At 32.9% G+C, this 19,242-nt stretch overlaps 1 protein-coding gene across 3 annotated transcripts in view; it reads left to right on the top strand.

The window, feature by feature from the left end:
* Nucleotides 1-19,242, top strand: part of VPS13A (vacuolar protein sorting 13 homolog A) — a 242,039-nt gene that overhangs the window by 199,401 nt on the left and 23,396 nt on the right. For 2 of the 3 annotated variants that reach the window (XM_030876971.2, XM_060300819.1), the window contains exons 60-68: nt 1,858-1,971; nt 2,854-2,999; nt 4,947-5,028; nt 5,869-5,982; nt 7,116-7,191; nt 7,278-7,441; nt 7,755-7,800; nt 7,910-8,033; nt 12,342-12,456. In XM_030876971.2, coding sequence (XP_030732831.2) covers nt 1,858-1,971; nt 2,854-2,999; nt 4,947-5,028; nt 5,869-5,982; nt 7,116-7,191; nt 7,278-7,441; nt 7,755-7,800; nt 7,910-8,033; nt 12,342-12,456 — 981 coding nt within the window. Of the gene's footprint in view, nt 1-1,857; nt 1,972-2,853; nt 3,000-4,946; nt 5,029-5,868; nt 5,983-7,115; nt 7,192-7,277; nt 7,442-7,754; nt 7,801-7,909; nt 8,034-12,341; nt 12,457-14,922; nt 19,159-19,242 lie in introns of those variants that run through there. The other variant, XM_060300820.1, reaches the window with a different exon arrangement.

Raw genomic sequence — 19,242 nt, 5'->3', positions numbered from 1 at the left:
ATGCTATGTCAGTAGTTGCCGGGGTGTGCCAAATGGAAGTTTTGGTTTTTGGAACTTTCTGGATTTTTTTTTTTCTTTTATATTTTCATTCTACAGTTGGTTGAATCCACGGATGTGGAACCTTGTGGATACAGAGGGTCAGCTGTATACTGAAACAGGGCTGGGTACTTGTCCCCCTTTCTCCAAGGCTTATTATTGTTACTGGTTTGTTTATTAGTTCAGTGACTGGCTGGATTATTTTATTGAAGTCTACCCCACCCCCACCCTTACCTTTCCCTGCATTGTTAAGCCTTTGATGTCGCTCCTCAGGGAGGTAAAGATTTGGGACACCCACAGTTACCCTGGAATAAAAGTGGTTTTTTACAGGGCTCTTTGCATTTCTTTCCATGATGGCAACTGCTAATTGCTGGATGATTGCTCTAGTTTTTTTCAGTAATGCCTTAGGGCATAAATTGCTCTACAGACTAATCCAGTCAAATTTGGCCTCCTCTGAAGGAAGTGATCTGAAGATAAGTGTTTGCTATTTGTTCCAACCCCTGTCTCTTTCCCCAGTTCTTTCTTTCACAAAAACTTAACAGGCCTACAGTTTAGCCTGTATCTTCACTGAATCAAGGATTTTCCTCCCAGTTGCCTTTCACCACAACATTCACTGTTTCCTAGAGCACTCTTAGGCCTGAACTTTATATTTTGTTGTAAATGAATTCAGTTTCTTTGGGAAGAGATGAGGAGCTGTCTGTTTTAAAGTCTACTCCCACACACACACACACCCCCACCCCCAGGCAATATCTCGGGACCAGAGCTTTGGACCTCTAGAGGTGGGCCAAGGGTGATCAGACCTCAGTATTCTCAGTGGTGTCACACCCAAGTAGAGCCTTTGTTCTCTGAGTGGAGGCTGGGCAGAAGAGGGAAGCTCCTTCTTCCCCTGTAGTTTAGGCTCAGCAGCTAGTAGCTGGGGGCAGGATGAGAAGTGCTGACCTCTGTTCCTCCCAAGATGAAAGTCTTCCAGTTGGGAGGTGGGGCAGAGAAGGAACTCTGAGTTCTTGGGTGCACCAGTCTAGATTGGAGTTCCGGCTTACTGAGTTGGGAGGGGGAACTGAGAGAATGGTCCTTTTTCAAATACCACAGAGTCACTTTTCCTACCAAATTTTTATAGATTTTCTTGAATAGATGTTTTATTTGGTTATACCCTTAGGTATAGAGGCCTTAAAAGTTTGTCTTTTTAAATGAATTTTACCAGTTTCACTGGAGAGCTAAAGATCTCCTTACACCATTATCCCAGAAGTGAATTTCTAAATATACTTTTAATAAGGTTATCATTTTGAAGTTTTTGTTAATCAGTTAAAATGTGAATGTTGGGCCATTTCTCAACACACAGAAGTACTAGATTTGTGAGCATTTGCAAAAGAAATAGTGTTGATTATCAAGAATGAAAGCACTAATCACTTCATGAAAAATTACTTTCAGTGCCTTCCCTTTTTTGATTTATATTAGTGACCTCTGTAGATGTCAGTAATGCATTTATCAAAAAGCTGCAAGTACGATTGTATTATTCCTAAGAAAGTGTTGATGGATTGGATTAGTGGCCTTTTGGAATAAAATCTATGGTCACGTGAAGAAAACCTTAGTGTCTTTTAATGTATTGGATGGAAACATAGAAGATATGCTTATCAGTTTGTGAGTGACTGAACTTTCCTAACAGTAGAGATGTTAGTTTCCCTTCTAAGGCAGTAGGTTCCCAATCATGAGCAATGTTGAATCTGGATATTATGGGGAAGTATTCTGCAGCGTGTGAGCTATTAGCTTAATACTTCTACAGAAATATCCCTTATGTTTTTAATATTTTATGTTCCTTTATAGGTTGAGCTTTTTCATAAAGATACAGAAGCTTTCCAAGAAGAATATAAAATAGTTTCATTAGGAGATTCATCACAAGTCAGTCTCTATGAATACTTTCATATATCTCCTATCAAGGTAGGGGAAAAATAAGTCATTTTTATTGTCCTTGATAATCTTGGTAATAGCAGATTGATTTGATCTGTTTGGGGGAATACAACATTTAAATTATATTCTTAATAGTATATAAGTTCTATAACTTCACAATTACAAATATAAGTAAATAACAAAGGAATGATACTTTTAAATTTTTATTATTTATTCTTATAATAATTTTTTATCATGTGGAAATAATAGTGGAACCACCTACAGTATGTTTATATGTTTACATCTTGACCTAACATTATGTTAACTTGCTATCTATTAAGGCGTTGTGACAATTTTCAAACTTTTGTGTATGATATTAGTATAAGTTTGAAAATAATTTATAAAGTAACCTTGATTTTAAAATTGAAGATTGAATGGAACTAAAAGTAAGTTCTTAACATAAAATTTCTATGAGTTAACTTACATAATACTTGAAGAAAATTACTGTATAACTACTTATACTATATATAATACATATAATACAAAAGTGCTTTTTAACTAGCTTTACCACACTAACTTAATTCTAATAGTTGAAACGTTCACTTTTGGAGATATTTGAGTTAATTTTCAACAATTTCAACTTCTAGATTGTTAATGTTATTAAAAAATATATGAAGATTAATATTTTCCTAGGTTTACCAAAAGAATTGGATTGAAGTAAATATCATACATTACATGGTTGAATTTAAATTTTTTAAAGGGCTGTTTACATTTTAAATTCTTTCAACATTCCAGGTATTAATTTTGATATAATCTAGGTAACTTTGAAATCTTATTTATGGTATAGTGAATTTAAGATGATATTGAATTTTAAGAGTTAATACTGTCATTATGAAGAAAGTGCTTTAAATATTTCTTTCTTTATCTCTTTAGTTGCATTTAAGTGTTTCACTGAGTTCAGGTGGTGAAGAAGCTAAAGATTCAGAACAACCTGAAGGACTGGTAGCAGTTCATTCTTTAAATCTTTTGCTGAAGAGTATTGGTGCCACTCTTACAGATGTACAAGATGTAGTTTTTAAGTATGTTTAATATTCAAATGTATAAATTGATGAAAAGTCCATTTTATATATACATTAAAATTTTATAAGTGAAAAAGTATGTAAAGTACATTGCAGATCATAGGTTGAATATGGTTTTTTGCTGTTAAATGGAATATAATTTAAGAAACATATTGCCTGGTAACCCTTAACTATTAAATAACAGAATAATTATTAAATAATTTCCTTAAGAAAGAGGGACAGAGGTCATGCAAGTTTGTGTGTTATATAAGGCCTTTTTAGCCTAGGGAAGGATTCCTAAGAAGCTGTGTATACCCAAAGATGTGATGTGTGGTGCTTAAAAGATGTTGCTTTAAGGCCTATGGGATCAAGACTCTTCAAAGCATATGTGACTAGAAGAAAATGAATGCCATGATAGCAGAAGTGAAGGGATCAGTTTAAATGTTACAGTCAAGAATTTAATGTGAGTCATAATGTAAGCTATTAGAGTATCTGACCAAAGAGACAGAGAGTCTGAGTGGAGACTTTAGATGAGCATGACCTTTGCAGATAGCACCTAGAGCTATTATTAAGAACAGTAGTAAGAATCTGCCGGGGACCAGCCCCAGCTGGACAGGTTTCACCCAAAGGGGAGACGGAGTCGGCGTGGACAGAGCACAAGACACCTCAGAGGATGCAAGGATCTGACAAATTTATTTTTCACGATTCCAAAGTATTTATACTATAAAATAATCTCATTTTCAATCTTAACAACCTCATTCCCATGCCAAAAAATCTCTTACACAAGCCATAAAACAAAAGTAATTTACATCAACAGATTACATCAGCAGGTTAAACAGGTTAAATAATCTTCTTATCGCTTATAGTCTCTTTCATCCCCTGTGGCCATAAAACCTCCCCGCCACCATACCCAAGTGTTTCCTAACATATCTCTAACTCCCCAGGAGGGCCAAAACCCATTCAATTTGTCTTCTAAAGTAAGCTTTTGCCACACAAATGCTCCTATTGTATTTCCCTGAACCCAACGCCCTGGCCTGGGAGTGGGGATTTCAGGTGTAGCCATTAAAGGAGCCGGAGTAGTTACAATCTTTTTGGCTTTACCCTAAGTTGGGGTCTTTCCCTAAACCCTCCATCGGAGCTGGAAATATTTCCCAACACTAATAGCAATCCCATAAAAATCACCTTAAGCAAAAGCAGGGGGGAACAAGGGGAACCACGCAGAGGAGAGCTTTGCTTCTCCATATTTGTACCTGACAGTACCAGCTTTGCTTGGCACTATGGGTCTCGTCCGTGCTGAGACTCAAAGGCACTTCCTACACGGCTCCCGGCAAGAATCAGTGAGTCTAGTAAGACATAACTGTAAATCTAGATAAAAGTTAGGAAACAGTCAAATTTAAAAACACAAGTTTGAAGACATCAGAAATAGGATGAGATTTCTAATCTTGCTGCTGTCCTATCCTTAGCATAGAACTTCCCAATTAGTGGTTCCAGGTATATGCTGTGAATAGGTTATAAATAAACTGATGGTGATTCTTCAGCTGTCAGCTGATCAGGCAGGACCTGCAGCAGCTGAACACTGGCCATTCTTGAGCAGCCTCTTCCATTTATCTCAGTGTGTCAGGCATTTTCTGTGTGGGCCATGATAGGACAGAATTGAGAAATATAGTTCATGTCCAGGAGTGGGACCCAAGGTCTCTAAAATGCCTGAATTCTGTGAAAATATGTGTATATTGATGGCTTTTCTGAAGATAAGATCCATAGCTTTTATCAGATTCTTAAGAGGGTTCTTTGACCAGAATATGCAGAGATGTATATAGGAGTGGATTTCCTGACTTGTATGGGAAAATGTACTAAAAGGAATTTTTTTGGAGAAAAATTCTAAAGAAAATAAAACCATTCATTAATATTAAAAACATAATCTCCTTTTCTCTATATATTTATACATTTTTTTGTGTTTTTTTTTTTCAGGCTTGCATTTTTTGAACTCAACTATCAGTTCCATACAACATCTGAACTACAGTCTGAAGTAATAAGACACTATTCAAAACAGGTTTGTCTGAGATTATTTTACAGAGGGACAAAGTGATAAAATGGTGAAGGCATATGTGTCTATAGAGGTATAATGATTTGGCCAGGAAGGGAATAGCCGTTTCAAAATTTTAAAACATGGTTTTTTCCCTCAGGATTGTAGAAAGAAGTTGAGCCCAACCACCATTTCAGTTTTTTGCCTTTCTACTTTTAGCCTTTGACAGAAATCTTTCCTGGATCAGTGTGGACTAGATGTAAATCTTTAAATAATAATCAGCTAAGTAATTCAGCTCACTTACTTAAAAAAATAGGTCAAGGGAAACTATTTATCAGTAAGTAACTGATGAACACAGGGCATTTTTAGTGTAATTAAGTTGTTTAGTCAATTAGATATATTATTTTAGTGGATTTTTGTCCACCTCTGAAGACTCCTGTATTTTGTGGTATAATTTATAGAGCATTGAGATAGTTGTACGGTGGACAGATCACTGAGCATGACTTAAGAGGTCTGGGTTTGGATCGCAGTTTTGCTGTTTACCCACCATGGCTCCGGGCATCATTTGACCTGTATGTTTCTCTAGTCTATAAAATGGTGGCAGTAATAATAACTGTCACACATAGTTGTAAAAGTATTTTGAATATTCTAAAACTTTATGTAAATAGGTCATATTATTTCTTGTACTCTAACACCAAATTGCTTTTTAAAACTAAGACTACTGATGAATACGGTGATATGGTTTAGGCTGAAATTGGTGGTGAGGGTGTTAGCCTGAAAAAAAACTGGATGTGTTTACTGAATATAAGGAAAAAAAATATTAAATCTGATAATCTGATTTGACTAATGTTTCTATTTCATTTTTAGGCCATTAAGCAGATGTACGTACTCATTCTTGGACTTGATGTTTTGGGAAATCCCTTTGGCTTGATTAGAGAATTTTCTGAAGGTGTAGAAGCATTTTTTTATGAGCCTTACCAGGTAAAATAGTTAATCTTGTGTTGTGCAATATATCACACTAATACTTTTGAATAAATAGTGCATCCCATTTGCAGACACAAATTGCCATATGTAAAATAGATAAACAACAAGGTCCCTACTGTATAGCACAGGGAACTATATTCAATATCCTGTAATAAACCATAATGGAAAAGAATATGAAAAGTATATATATACATACATATACACACACTTGTGTATATATATGTATAACTGAATCACTTTACTATACACCAGTAACTAAAACAACATTGTAAATCAACTGTACTTCAATTAAAAATGATAATAATAATCACCCCAGTTAACTTGAGTTGTAGTTGTGAATGGATTTTTGGAAACACAACAAAAGGACATTATTTTGAAGCAAACAATGGTAAGAGGTTTTTGAGAAGTCTTTTGAGAAATATTTACCTTTTCCTTCAGAATTTAAACTTAAGACTTTACTAAGAAATACCAAATTTTAAGTGTTCTGTTGGAATATTAAAGATGGATAAAATTTGTACTATAGTAGAAGGAAGATTCCCATGGACACACAGTCTTGCTTTGCACAGTGGTGTGGGACAGTAAAAATAACCATGCAAACTGACACTGTGTGAAACAATCTTATTAATCAATGGCAAAAATTATGATTGTTCTCTGTCCCTTAAAAATTTCTGTCAAAACATTCAAAACTCTCCTACTTTCACTTTTAAACATAGAAGATAATGAAAAATAAAGTAAAACTAGTATTTATTTTGTACACTATAATCTAAAATATTAGAAATATTAAGAATTAAAGTGTTTTTATTTCTTTTTAAAAATATTATATAGAGTAGTTTGTGGTTACCTTCTCATAATATAACATATACTCCGAGTAAGCATCTTTTGTACACTTTGGTGAATAGTCATATTCCTTTCTAAGTTTGGATCAACTTCTAACATTTTATCTTTTATACTTTGAATGCCATGAAATATCTGAGAATTATGTTAATGTGAAGTTTTCTTCTGATATCACTTTCTCTGGGACATCTTTATTCTTTTTGTCACTACTACTCTTCTTGTATATACCAAAAAAAAAATTTACCTTTAAACGTAAGCGTAACTTTATTTATTGTTATTCTTTTTTGACCCTTTAGGGAGCCATCCAGGGTCCTGAAGAGTTTGTGGAAGGAATGGCACTGGGACTGAAAGCACTAGTTGGTGGAGCTGTTGGTAAGAAACAGAATGCCTACCAAGAATGATTATGCTAGAAAATAATGATATGTTTTGTTTTACTAAAAGTATTACAATTTTGCTAGGTGGATTAGCTGGTGCTGCCTCCAAAATCACCAGTGCTATGGCTAAAGGGGTAGCAGCTATGACTATGGATGAAGACTACCAACAGAAGAGAAGAGAAGCCATGAACAAGCAACCAGCTGGTCTTAGAGAAGGCATCACTCGTGGAGGAAAAGGATTAGTTTCTGTAAGAAATTTCCCATGGTTGTGAACATTTTAGGAATATCTTTTAAAGCCATGATCTGTGAGTAAGGAAATAGACATAAAACTTTCATTCACTCAAATATTATTTGGATGTTGGTGGAGCAATGGGTTGTGACATAATAAAAAATATGTCAGTAGCCTCGAGAAATATTCTGTTTAAATAAAATACTTAGGAAATATGTTAATTCTTATGGTATCTAGAAAGCAGATCTTTGCATTTCTTTTGTAAGCCAGACTTGGTTCTTCAAGGTATCATGTCAAAGTATTGTAAATTTTCAATTGTGCTTTTCCTCTAGGGTTTTGTAAGTGGCATAACAGGAATTGTTACAAAACCGATCAAAGGCAAGTATAGTGATTCCTTTGGGTGATATATATTACCAAGGCTTTCATAAACTGATTCCATTTTCGTTCCTAATCCAATTGTCTAAAACTCTGTCTTTTTTCTATCCAGGAGCTCAAAAAGAAGGAGCGGCTGGTTTCTTTAAAGGTTTTGGGAAAGGTTTAGTTGGAGCAGTGACAAGGCCAACTGGAGGCATCATAGACATGGCTAGCAGTACATTTCAGGGAATAAAAAGGTAAATTCTCTTTGATGTAAAATATGAGTAAAATGCTTAAACCAAGAGAAATGAGATAAATCTCTTTGGCTTGAGGCACTTAATTATGAACCTACAATAATGGCAAGTTGCATATGATCTTCCTAATTGCTTTTGATACTTCTTAAATTGTTGGTATTGCATCATTTCAGCTTCATAGAGTTCTACTTCATTTGTCATTCATTCCCAGCAGCCTTGGCAGGGAAGGTTTGGCAAGTTAAGCTTTTCACTTTCCTTGATTGCAATACATTACAAGAATGTAATGCTATACATCAGTTACAAAATTAGCAAATATAATATTCTGTCTCCTTTTTTGAGAAATAAAGAATGGCATTTTACATTCCCGGTTCAAACTCAGCTTGTGTTCACCCCTTCCTTTATGGTCTTATTTTGTTATGAAACTATTATATCCTTTCCCTCTATTTCTCTTCACTTGTGCAAATAATTTTAAACATGTTCTCTTTTCCTCCAAATTAAATTTAGCATAAGACTAAAATTTAGTAGTTGTGTTATTGTTACCTCTATTCTAGAAGTTTGTAACACATAAAACAATTGATTAAATTCATACTAATGAATTTAACTTAGAAACCTAACTTAGAAAATTGGTGGGTGGATATCTCCCTGACTTTTTTCCTTTGTACTTTCTCTGGCTTTCTGCTCTATTGCAATAAGTATTGTCATTAAATTAGTTGCTCCTTTTAAGTCAGTATTTCATACTACGCCCATAATGGGGTGTTTCCAGTTTTAGTTTAGAGTTAAGGTTGGGAAAAAGGGTACAGTTTTTTCTACCTGTAACTTTAGTTTCACAAATATAATTATTGAGTCATAATCATCAGAGAAGTTCAAAAGTCAATAACTCATAGGGAATTCACGATGACAATCAGACAAGAAAAGGAAATAAAAAATCAAACTGGAAAAGAAGAAGTAAAACAGTCACTGTTTGCAGATGACATGATACTATACATAGAAAATCCGAAAGCTGCTATCAGAAAACTACTAGAGCTCATAAGTGAATTGGTTAAAGTTGCAGGATACAAAGTTAATACACAGAAATCTCTTGCATTCCTATACACTAACAATGAAAGATCAGAAAGATAAATCAAGGAAACTATCCCATTTGCCAACACATCAAAAAGAATAAAATACCTAGGAATAAACCTACCTAAGGAGGCAAACGACCTGTACTGTGAAAGCTACATGACACCGATGAAAGAAATCAAAGATGACACAGATGGAAAGATATACCATGTTCTTGGACTGGAAGAATCAATATTGTCAAAATGACTGTACTACCCAAGGCAATCTACAGATTCAGTGCAATCCCTATCAAATTACTAATGGCATTTTCCCCAGAATTAGAACAAAATATTTTACAATTTGTATGGGAACACAAAAGATCACAAGTAGCCAAAGCAATCCTGAGCAAGAAAAAAGGAGCTGGAGCAATCCGGCTCCCTGAGTTCAGTCTATACTACACAGCTACGGTAATCAAAACAGTATGGTACTGGCTCAAAAACAGAAATATAGATCGATGGAACAGTATAGAAAGTCCAGAGATAAACCCATGCACCTATGGTCACCCAATCTATGACAAAGGAGGCAAGAATATACAATGGAGAAAAGACAGTCTCTTCAATCAGTGGTGCTGGGAAAACTGGACAGCTACAGGTAAACGAATGAAATTAGAACACTCCCTAACACCATACACAAAAGTAAACTCAAAATGGATTAAAGACCTAAATGTAAGGCCAGATACTATAAAACTCTTAGAGGAAAACATAGGCAGAACACTCTTTGACATAAATCTCAGCAAGATCTTTTTCGATCCACCTCCTAGAGTAATGAAAATTAAAATAAAAACAAAAATAATTAAGCTTAAAAGCTTTTGCACAGCAAAAGAAACGATAAACAAAAAGACAACCCTCAGAATGGGAGAAAATATTTGCAAATGAACCAACCGACAAGGGATTAACTTCCAAAATATACAAACAGGTCATGCAGCTCAGTATCAAAAAAACAAACAACACAATCAAAAAATGGGCAGAAGACCTAAATAGACATTTCTCCGATGAAGACATACAGATGGCTAAAAAACACATGAAAAGATTCTCAGCATCACTAATTATTAGAGAAATGCAAATCGAAACTACAATGAGGTATCACCTCACACCAGTCAGAATGGCCATCATCAAAAAGTGTACAAACAGGGCTTCCCTGGTGGCGCATTGGTTGAGAGTCCGCTTGCCGAGGCAGGGGACACGGGTTCGTGCCCCAGTCCGGGAAGATCCCACATGCCACGGAGTGGCTGGGCCCGTGAGCCATGGCCACTGAGCCTGCGCGTCCAGAGCCTGTGCTCTGCAACGGGAGAGGCCACGACAGTGAGAGGCCCGCATACCACAAAAAAAAAAAGTATACAAACAGTAAATGCCAGAGAGGGTGTGGAGAAAAGGGAACCCTCTAACACTGTTGGTGGGAATGTAAATTAGTATAACCACTATGGAGAACAGTATGGAGGTTCCTTAAAAAAACTAAGAATAGAGCTGCCATATGATCCAGCAATCCCACTCCTGGGCATTTATCTGTAGAAAACCATAATTTGAAAAGATATATGCACCCCAGTGTTCATTGCATCACTATTTACAATAGCCAGGACATGGAAGCAATCTAAATGTCCATCGACAGATGAATGCATGAAGAAGATGTGGTACATATATACAAAGGAATATCACTTAGCCATAGAAGAAATAGTGCCGTTTGCAGCAACATGGATGGACCTAGAGACTGTCATACTGAGTGAAGTAAGTCAGACAGAGAAAGACAAATATGATAGTGCTTATATATGGAATCTAAAAAAATGGTACAAATGAACTTAGCTACAAAACAGAAATAGAGTTATAGATGTAGAAATCAAACTTACAGTTGCCAAGGGGCAAGGTGGGGGAGGGATAAATTGGGAGATTTGGATTAATGTATATACACTATTATATATAAAATAGATAATAATAAGGACCTAACGTATAGCACAGGGAACTCTACTCAATACTCTAATGGCCTGTATGGGAAAGGAATCTAAAAAAGAATGGATATATGTATATGTATAACTGATTGACTTTGCTGTACACCTGAAACTAAAACAACATTGTAAATCAACTATACTCCAATAAAAATTCATTAAAAAAATTAAATGTCCTTCTTTGTGTCTAATAGGAATTTTTTTTTAAGTCTCATTTTTTTCTGATTTTAGTATAGCCATTCCAGCTCTCTTTTGGTTATTATTTACATGGTATATCTTTTTCCATCCTTTTACTTTCAACTTATCTGTGTCTTTGACTCTAAAATGAGCCTCTTTTGGACAGCATATAGTTGGATCACATTTTTTTATACATTCTGTCAATTTCTGCTTTTAATTGGAAATTGATCCATATGTATGTGTCTATACATATGGATACATTACATGGTAAGCTCTTAATATTTGTTGAATATGTGAATGTTTGTTGAATGAATGAATGAACAATAAATGAGTCTTTCTCATGTAGGTCCATACAGTCAAAAAATGTTAAATAAAATATTAACCAAATTCAGCAATGTGTATATGTGTTTCAAACAGTACATATCAAGCCTTAGAAGGAATGTGAGGGTATGTGAACATTAGAAAACCATGTAATGTGACTTAAAGCATTAATAGTTTGAAGGAGATAAACCACAGGATCACAGCAATGACCAGGGGAAAATTCCGTATTTAAAATTCATTTTTCATTCAAGATTTTCAATAACAATGACAAAAAAAAAGTTAGCAAACTAAGAGTAGAAATGAATTTCCTTGGCTTAACAAGCAGTGCCTTTAAAAAAAAAAAAGTTGCTGATATCTGTACTTCATGAATAACTCTTAGAAGCTTTACCTTTAAAGTTGAGAATGAGAGAAGGATGCTTGCAATCCCCTCATGTATTTCGCATTGTGCTGGAGGAGCTAATAATGCAATATAATAGGAAATAGGAAAAGCAAAAGAAATTAAAAGTCTTAAACCAGAAAAGAAAAAGCAGTACTCATATGCTGATTCTCTGATTATTGTCTACAAAGAAAATCCAAGAGAATCTATAATCACACTTCTTTACAGTTCTACATTTGTCTAGAGAACTTATTATTTGTGTCAAAAAACAAAATTTAAAAAAGAGAAGTGATGTAATAGTCTCATTTTATCCAAAAGAAGATCTTTTTTTAGTAGTTTCATTTTAAAATATACTTAGGAGTTTTTGAGTAATTTTAAAAATCAAGTTATGTTTTCCCTCTAGAGCTACAGAGACTTCTAATGAAGTGGAGAGTCTGCGACCCCCTAGGTTCTTTAATGAAGATGGAGTTATCAGACCTTACAGGTTGAGGGATGGTACTGGAAATCAAATGTTACAGGTGGGTGAAGAAATATCTTATGAATTAAGATTAATATAGTCAAGTCAGCTTTTTATTTAAAGTAGCTATATAATGCTTTAAATATGTATTAGATTATTTGGGCTTTTATATGTTTTGCTTAATTCCATTTAAAGTTTCTTACATTTACTTAGGTTTTAAATGTACATTTATTTACTGTAAGAATTTTTTTTTTCTTTTTTACAGGCATCAAAAAGTTTGATATGAAAATAGTTAATGCATGACTTTGCAAGTGAAAGCCAACAGTAAATTTTAGTCTTAAAATTTACAAACTACGTACAGCTGTTTCAGTATTTTGAATGCAAAGAAAAGCTTTTATATTGGTAACTTTTTGTATAGGATTTTTAGCAAATCTGACCTTTTTATAGGGTACTCTAAGTTCTGTACTGGATTTACTAGATTAGTCGAAAGCCATTGTGCCTTATGTGCCCTCACAGTTGATGGTACTTATCTACCCGGTTAGACCATTTCTATTTAGGGTGCTTCCTTCAAACCACTAACAGCTTTTATTCCAGATATAATCCTCATGTCCAGTTAGGTATGCATAAGGAAAAAAAAATCATGACCACTGCTATTGTGAATTCTTGGGTTCTCCTGCTTTTCTTTCGAAGATGCTCAAATGGCCATGACCCTCTTCCTGCTTTATGCTTGTGTGGTCTATTTAAAACCCTGTGGAATTGATAAGCAATTTACACGAAAACCAACATCTTTTAGTAAGGAAAATTAGCTTTTAGAACAATAGTCAGTTTGAAGATAGAATATTTTATCTGTTTATATAACTTCTACTTTGAAAGTTAGACTTTTAAAATCTGGATTATGCTGCAGATAACATACACAGTACGATATACCAATTTAAAGTCGTTTCTGTTGTTTAGTTGTGAAATACTAAATTAAATCATTTAATTGAAAACAAGGAGGCTTGAAAATACTCATAGTAATAATAAATTGTACATATTTGAAAATACTCATAGTACAGACTTGAAAGTATTGCTAGTACTTGATATCTTTACGTTCACAGTATATAATTCTGCATTAAATGTACTTCCATAAACTACAAGTATTGTGTTAATGTGTGATATTTAGTTAAGTGGTTTTACATTGTGTTTAAAATGTTTTTAAAGCATCAGAATAATTGCATATTGGGATAGAACTGGCAATCTACTGAGAGATTGTGTTTTAAATGGCAGGTTGACAAACTCTACAATGGCAGTATATCATTCTTTGAAAATATTGCAGAAGTCACCTATAGTTATACAATTGAAACATACATATCTACTCAGCACGTGCCTTCCCCTATTAGAACACAGTTAACATATTACTAATTCATTTTACTAAACTGAATAGTTATCAAATCACCTTTCACAAAACTATTTCTTGAGAAACTGTTTTATAAACTTAGTAGGAAGTAAGGATGAGTAGTGAGGAGAGTTTAGACATACATCCTCATTATTAGAGAACAGATGATAAGAAAGCCATGACATACCAAGTTTTTCACAGCTGATAATTTGATTTCAGTAACAAGTAAATTTGTTCTGTACTTTTTTCCATTGATTGTTTTCTAAAGCTCTGAAGTTTGGGATTTAAGATCATGACTATTGACTGTATTTTTAAACATGCCTATTATTTTCATTAGGCCAGTTGTAGAATTAATTGCTAAAAGAGCTGTTTAAATGACTAAAATCTCACAATCCTTGTCAGCCATTACTTATTTTTCAGCAGGAGTATTAAACATAGTATTAGTCGGAATACCTATAGGAATTCACCAGATGCCTTAGGATGTTTGTGTTTGGCATTACTCTCTTACAGGTGTAAGAATTGGGTTGTTGCTTTAGTGGTAATGGTGCTTTTTTTGAATCAAAACTTTACTATTAGCAAACACTTTGAAATATACAAATACCAGTGCTGTGGCAAAGAAGTAGATGACATATAAACAGTATTTCAAATCTCATCTGCCTAGATTTAATCTGATTTAATAATAATGCCCTTAGAAAACATTTAATACTTTCAAATGTTTGTCCTTTTGTTTTCTAATTTTCTAAAAAGGGTGCTCTGTGTTCACTAAATTATATATGCCTATATATGATAATTAAATATGAGATACACTCTCTTATTGTGTACCTTTCTATCTAGAAAGTGGCACATAATTATAGTGCTTCCTAGTAGTCCATTAAAGCTACCTACTAGAGAAATAGAATAATTCTAACATAGTCACAAAATAATTTACTGGTATCATCAAGCTATTCTGTACATTAAGTGTACCAACCAGTGGAGTTTAGTTAAGTCTTATTAGGTTAAGAAATTATATCCATAATTACTGCCACACTTAGAGCTGAAGTCTTCTTCAAAATTATTGACTTCTTGAACATTTCATAATTTTACGTGTTTTCCAAGCAATTTGCCATACTTAACTAACATTTGTGCTTCTTTTTTTCTTTACCATGCTTACAGAAAATTCAGGTCTACAGGGAGTGGATTATGACTCACAGTAGAAGTAGTGATGATGATAATGATGATGACGATGATTAGTCAGATCTGAAATGTTCAAATTCATATGTTCTTTGTCATTTTATTTGGAATGTTTCATTAACATGTTTTGTATGACTACTACCATAATGCCCATATGGAGTTAAAAGTACGTTTTCCTTTTAAAATGTTTTTCTATGTATTTTCAAAAACAAAAATGTATGCATTATTTAAGCACGGAAAAATGTATTTTATAGCCAAAGTAGGGCATACCATATATTATAGCATTTATGTGTTTTATAGCTTTGTAATAACAGTTTGTCTTTAAGATTTAAAGTTAGACAATTTTTTTTTTTTAACGTTCACTAGTTTCATTTTAAATTATCTGTTTATTTGTTAGCAAAATGCTGTTTTTAATGTTCTCTGTAAATTTTCTGGGCTGTAATATAATGTAATTGAGTTAAAAAAAAAAAAGAAAAAGAATAGTAATAGCCAGTCAATATTTTATATTTATTTAGTATTTTAAAAGCATCTTCGTCAAATTTCTTCTAATAATAACAAACTTATATAACTTGAAGCAATACGAATTTGTTGGTCTATTCCAAAATCATATAGGTTGAACTACTATTATAAGAAACATTCATGATTTGTCATAAAGGTTAGATAGTGAAATAATTTATAGTCTGAGAATGAAGAAAAATGTTCTTTGGTTCTTTTATTTCATTTTATTATGTATACATTTTCTGAAACAGTGAACAAAGTTGGTTTTACAATCATTATATTTACTTATTAACTTACATATCCATGTGCTATATCCTTATAAAATGTTATGAATTCAGGACAGAAGAATTGTTATAGTAAGCATAATTATATGTATTTCTTCTAGATAATATTGGGAAAATGTTATCTATGTTTCTGAAAGATGTATAAGCAAATCTGTTTTATGTTTTGCATACTGAAGGCTTTTTTTTTAATTTCAAACTTAGATGAAACTTTTTGTTCTATTTTTCTAGTATATCAGATGTACTTAAAAAAAAAAAACTCGAAAAAGTTAATGACTGTTAATAGTATGATGTTTAAACCCTTATGACTGCTCTGCATTTGGATCAACAAAGGAACATTTACCTTAATTTATGTTAAGCATTTTGCTTATAATGAGCTTATATTAGACTGTAGTAGATAATTGCCTTAATTGTTCAGCTTTTGGTTTAATTTATTCAGCCAATGACTTGAGTCTCTTCTAATTCTTAGGTTTATCAAGAGTTTATCTCTATAAATCATTATTTCTTAGAAAATGACTATTTCAGATTTTTAGTATTGAGCTTACAAAAAAAGAAGCTAAAAGATTTTGCTCTTGAAATTTCTACCTGCCTAGTAGCATTGATTCAAATTAAGTAGAAATCCAGGTTGTGTATGCTAGGACTAAGAAATATGTGAATGTCAAAGAATTTAATTACTGTTTTCATCAAAATATAGTATTCTTATCTTTTTGGAGTAAGGTAAATAAATTAAAACAGTGACCATTAAAATAGTCACTGCTGGTATCAGAGACAATTAGTCTTTGTCTTGCATCCAGTGCTCTCTCACCCTTGGTCAAAATCAAGCAAAGTCTGCTGCTTCTACTGGAAGCTGGAAAGAACATAGTCTATTGTTATGTATTGTGTATGCCTGAGGAAGGAAGGGTTTGGTAATTTCATTGACTTCTTGATTCCGACTATGCTAAGCATGCGGCCTTTCTAAAGGAGAAAATGCTAACTGCTTGTTTGCAAGAAATTTACTGAGTTTCCTGTGGTTGGTCTGTGACACTGTACAGTGTCTGTACAGATTTCACAAAGGTCCTTATGAATTTATCTGGGAAAAGTTCTGGATATTTTAGCAGTGCCTTACCATTTTAATGAAAAGAAAATTGGAGGTAGAATTACATTTATTTAAAATCTCTTAAACAGTAAACAAGATTTAAAATAATATTCTAGTAACTAGTAAACTTTGTTCATGTGGCCTTAGGGATTCATCCTTAAGTTTTTAGCCCTTAAAAGTGGCATACATTCTTTTAACAGTATAATTGGCCTTGTTCTTTCTGTTTCTGTTTTCCTGCCCCAGTGAAATAATCTTTTCAAGCTTCTCTGCTGACAGGTATTAATTATTTTTTCAGTTTAAAAAATGTATTTATTATGTTAATTTTATTTGAGAAAAATTTAAGCCTGAGGATTGCTCTATGTTTTCTTGATGGAGAAATAGGACTTGGACAAAAATATCTTCTTATTCCTCATCAAATATATAGAAAATTAGTTCAATTTTGGGACTTTAAATGAGATGAACCGTTCTTTTGTTTGTTTATTAGTGGCCCTGTAATTAATTAGAACTTTAAAAATGGGAGTATCCATCTAATAGTGAGAAAGCTGAGTTTGAAAGATTGACTATGTAATACCACACCTTTCCATAACCTTTAACTTTATTTATATTCCAAATTTCTATGTGGTCATTGCCTATGTATAGAAAAAGGGATAAAGGGATGGAGAGTTCTTCTGTCTTCTTTTCTAAGGGAATAATCACTCATTCTCTATTTTCCTTTGTGTCTACTTGACACTTGAATAACATAGTGAAAACTGGCAAGAAGAAGAGTTTATAAAAATCCTAAAATTGTGAACACCTATCATCATGGATAAATAATCTGTTTTTAAGAGCCTATAAATGAAATTAATTGATGCTCACATTGGTATAGATATAACAAAGTAAATCCAGAGTAATATTACTGACTTTCAATATTCCTTATTGAAAAGGAAGTTGGAATAAATTTCAATTTGCTTCTATTTTTAAAATAATCAGAATTTTATAAATTTTACCTTTTGAAATTATTCAAAACACATATCATTGATGTAGTGTTGAGTGTTGACTTTAAGGTCATGTTATGAAAATTAACAGATGGAGTTAGATCTGTGAGTAGGACATCAAAGTTCAACATGAAGTATGTGCTGCTGTATTTTTCGTCCCAGGGTCATATACACTATAGAATGATGACTGCTGTGACAGCTACTATAGTAGTTTGTCTGATTTAAGTCCCATGGTGAAATTTTGCATTATACTTTTCCTATAGTGATGGGAGGAGGACCAGAAACAACAATCCAACTGTTACTGAGTACTTTTCTACTGTATCTTCAAGCCACAGTTTTTTCTTTTATAGGTTTCCTTGCATATTTGTAATTTATTGTAGTAGTCCAAAATATTATAGGTCCTATAGGGTCTAAATAAGATACACAAATCATTCATTTAAGTCAAATAATAATTATGATGGTTATGTAAAGAGAATGTCAGTTTTATTTATTATCCTACACCTTTGAAATAAATGGAGATCAATTAAAAATGTTTAGATTGTTAATGTAATCTTTAATTTCAGTAGATGAATATTCAAGTTTATGAAGTGCAGTGAGTACAAGCCATACTATATACAAAACCTTACAGAAAGGCCTGAATCAAAGAAGAATGAAACACATGATTTCAAATAACGCAGACCGTGTTAGGGAGCTAATTAGAATAATTTATGATGGTCATATGTAGGAGTTTATGGCTTGGTTTGTTTTAATGTGGTAGACCTATTTTCATGTCTGTAATTATCTCTCAATCAGTGTGATAAATTTATTTAACAATTATTTCATATCAACCAATATGTATATAGGAATAGTGTACCTCCAAATATCAGCTTTAAAATAAACATTTAATAATTTTATAAAATTGGTTTTTAATGTAACCATCTTTATTGCATATACATATCCTATGCAGTGAAATGGTAACAAAGATATCTACTAAATTTGCATTATGCTATTTCTTAGAGATCCTTAATTATTTGAGCATTCAAAATATAGTCATTGTGTTTTTATAAACAGATAATCAGGATAGTATATATAATTCTTAATCGGGAATGCTATGTTTTTATACTGTAAATTATTATCTATGAATAGCTTGTTAACTATATTATGTCTACAAAGATTTTTTGAATGTATTCAGTAAAGCTTGGAGTTTCTTTGAACTAAAAAATTTAGAGACTCGCACTCCATGGAAAAAGGTAAATCTCTCTTGCGAATCACTGGACTAACATTGATTCTCAATCTACAGTTTTAGTATTTTACAAAAGATGTGAAATTTTTCAAAAATTAAAGTAGATTATTTTCTACATTGTTAAAGTAATATATGCTCAGTAAAGAAAAATAGGAATAGAAAGGAAAAAACTTACCCTGTCTCCCCACCATTTATTATGGTGTATTTCATTTTTTAATTTTTATTCATGTAATTATGATTCAAATATATAAA

The sequence above is a fragment of the Globicephala melas genome, chromosome 6 (genome assembly GCF_963455315.2).
Source record: "Globicephala melas chromosome 6, mGloMel1.2, whole genome shotgun sequence".
Lineage (NCBI taxonomy): Eukaryota > Metazoa > Chordata > Mammalia > Artiodactyla > Delphinidae > Globicephala > Globicephala melas.
This window is presented reverse-complemented; position numbering and strand designations above follow the sequence as displayed.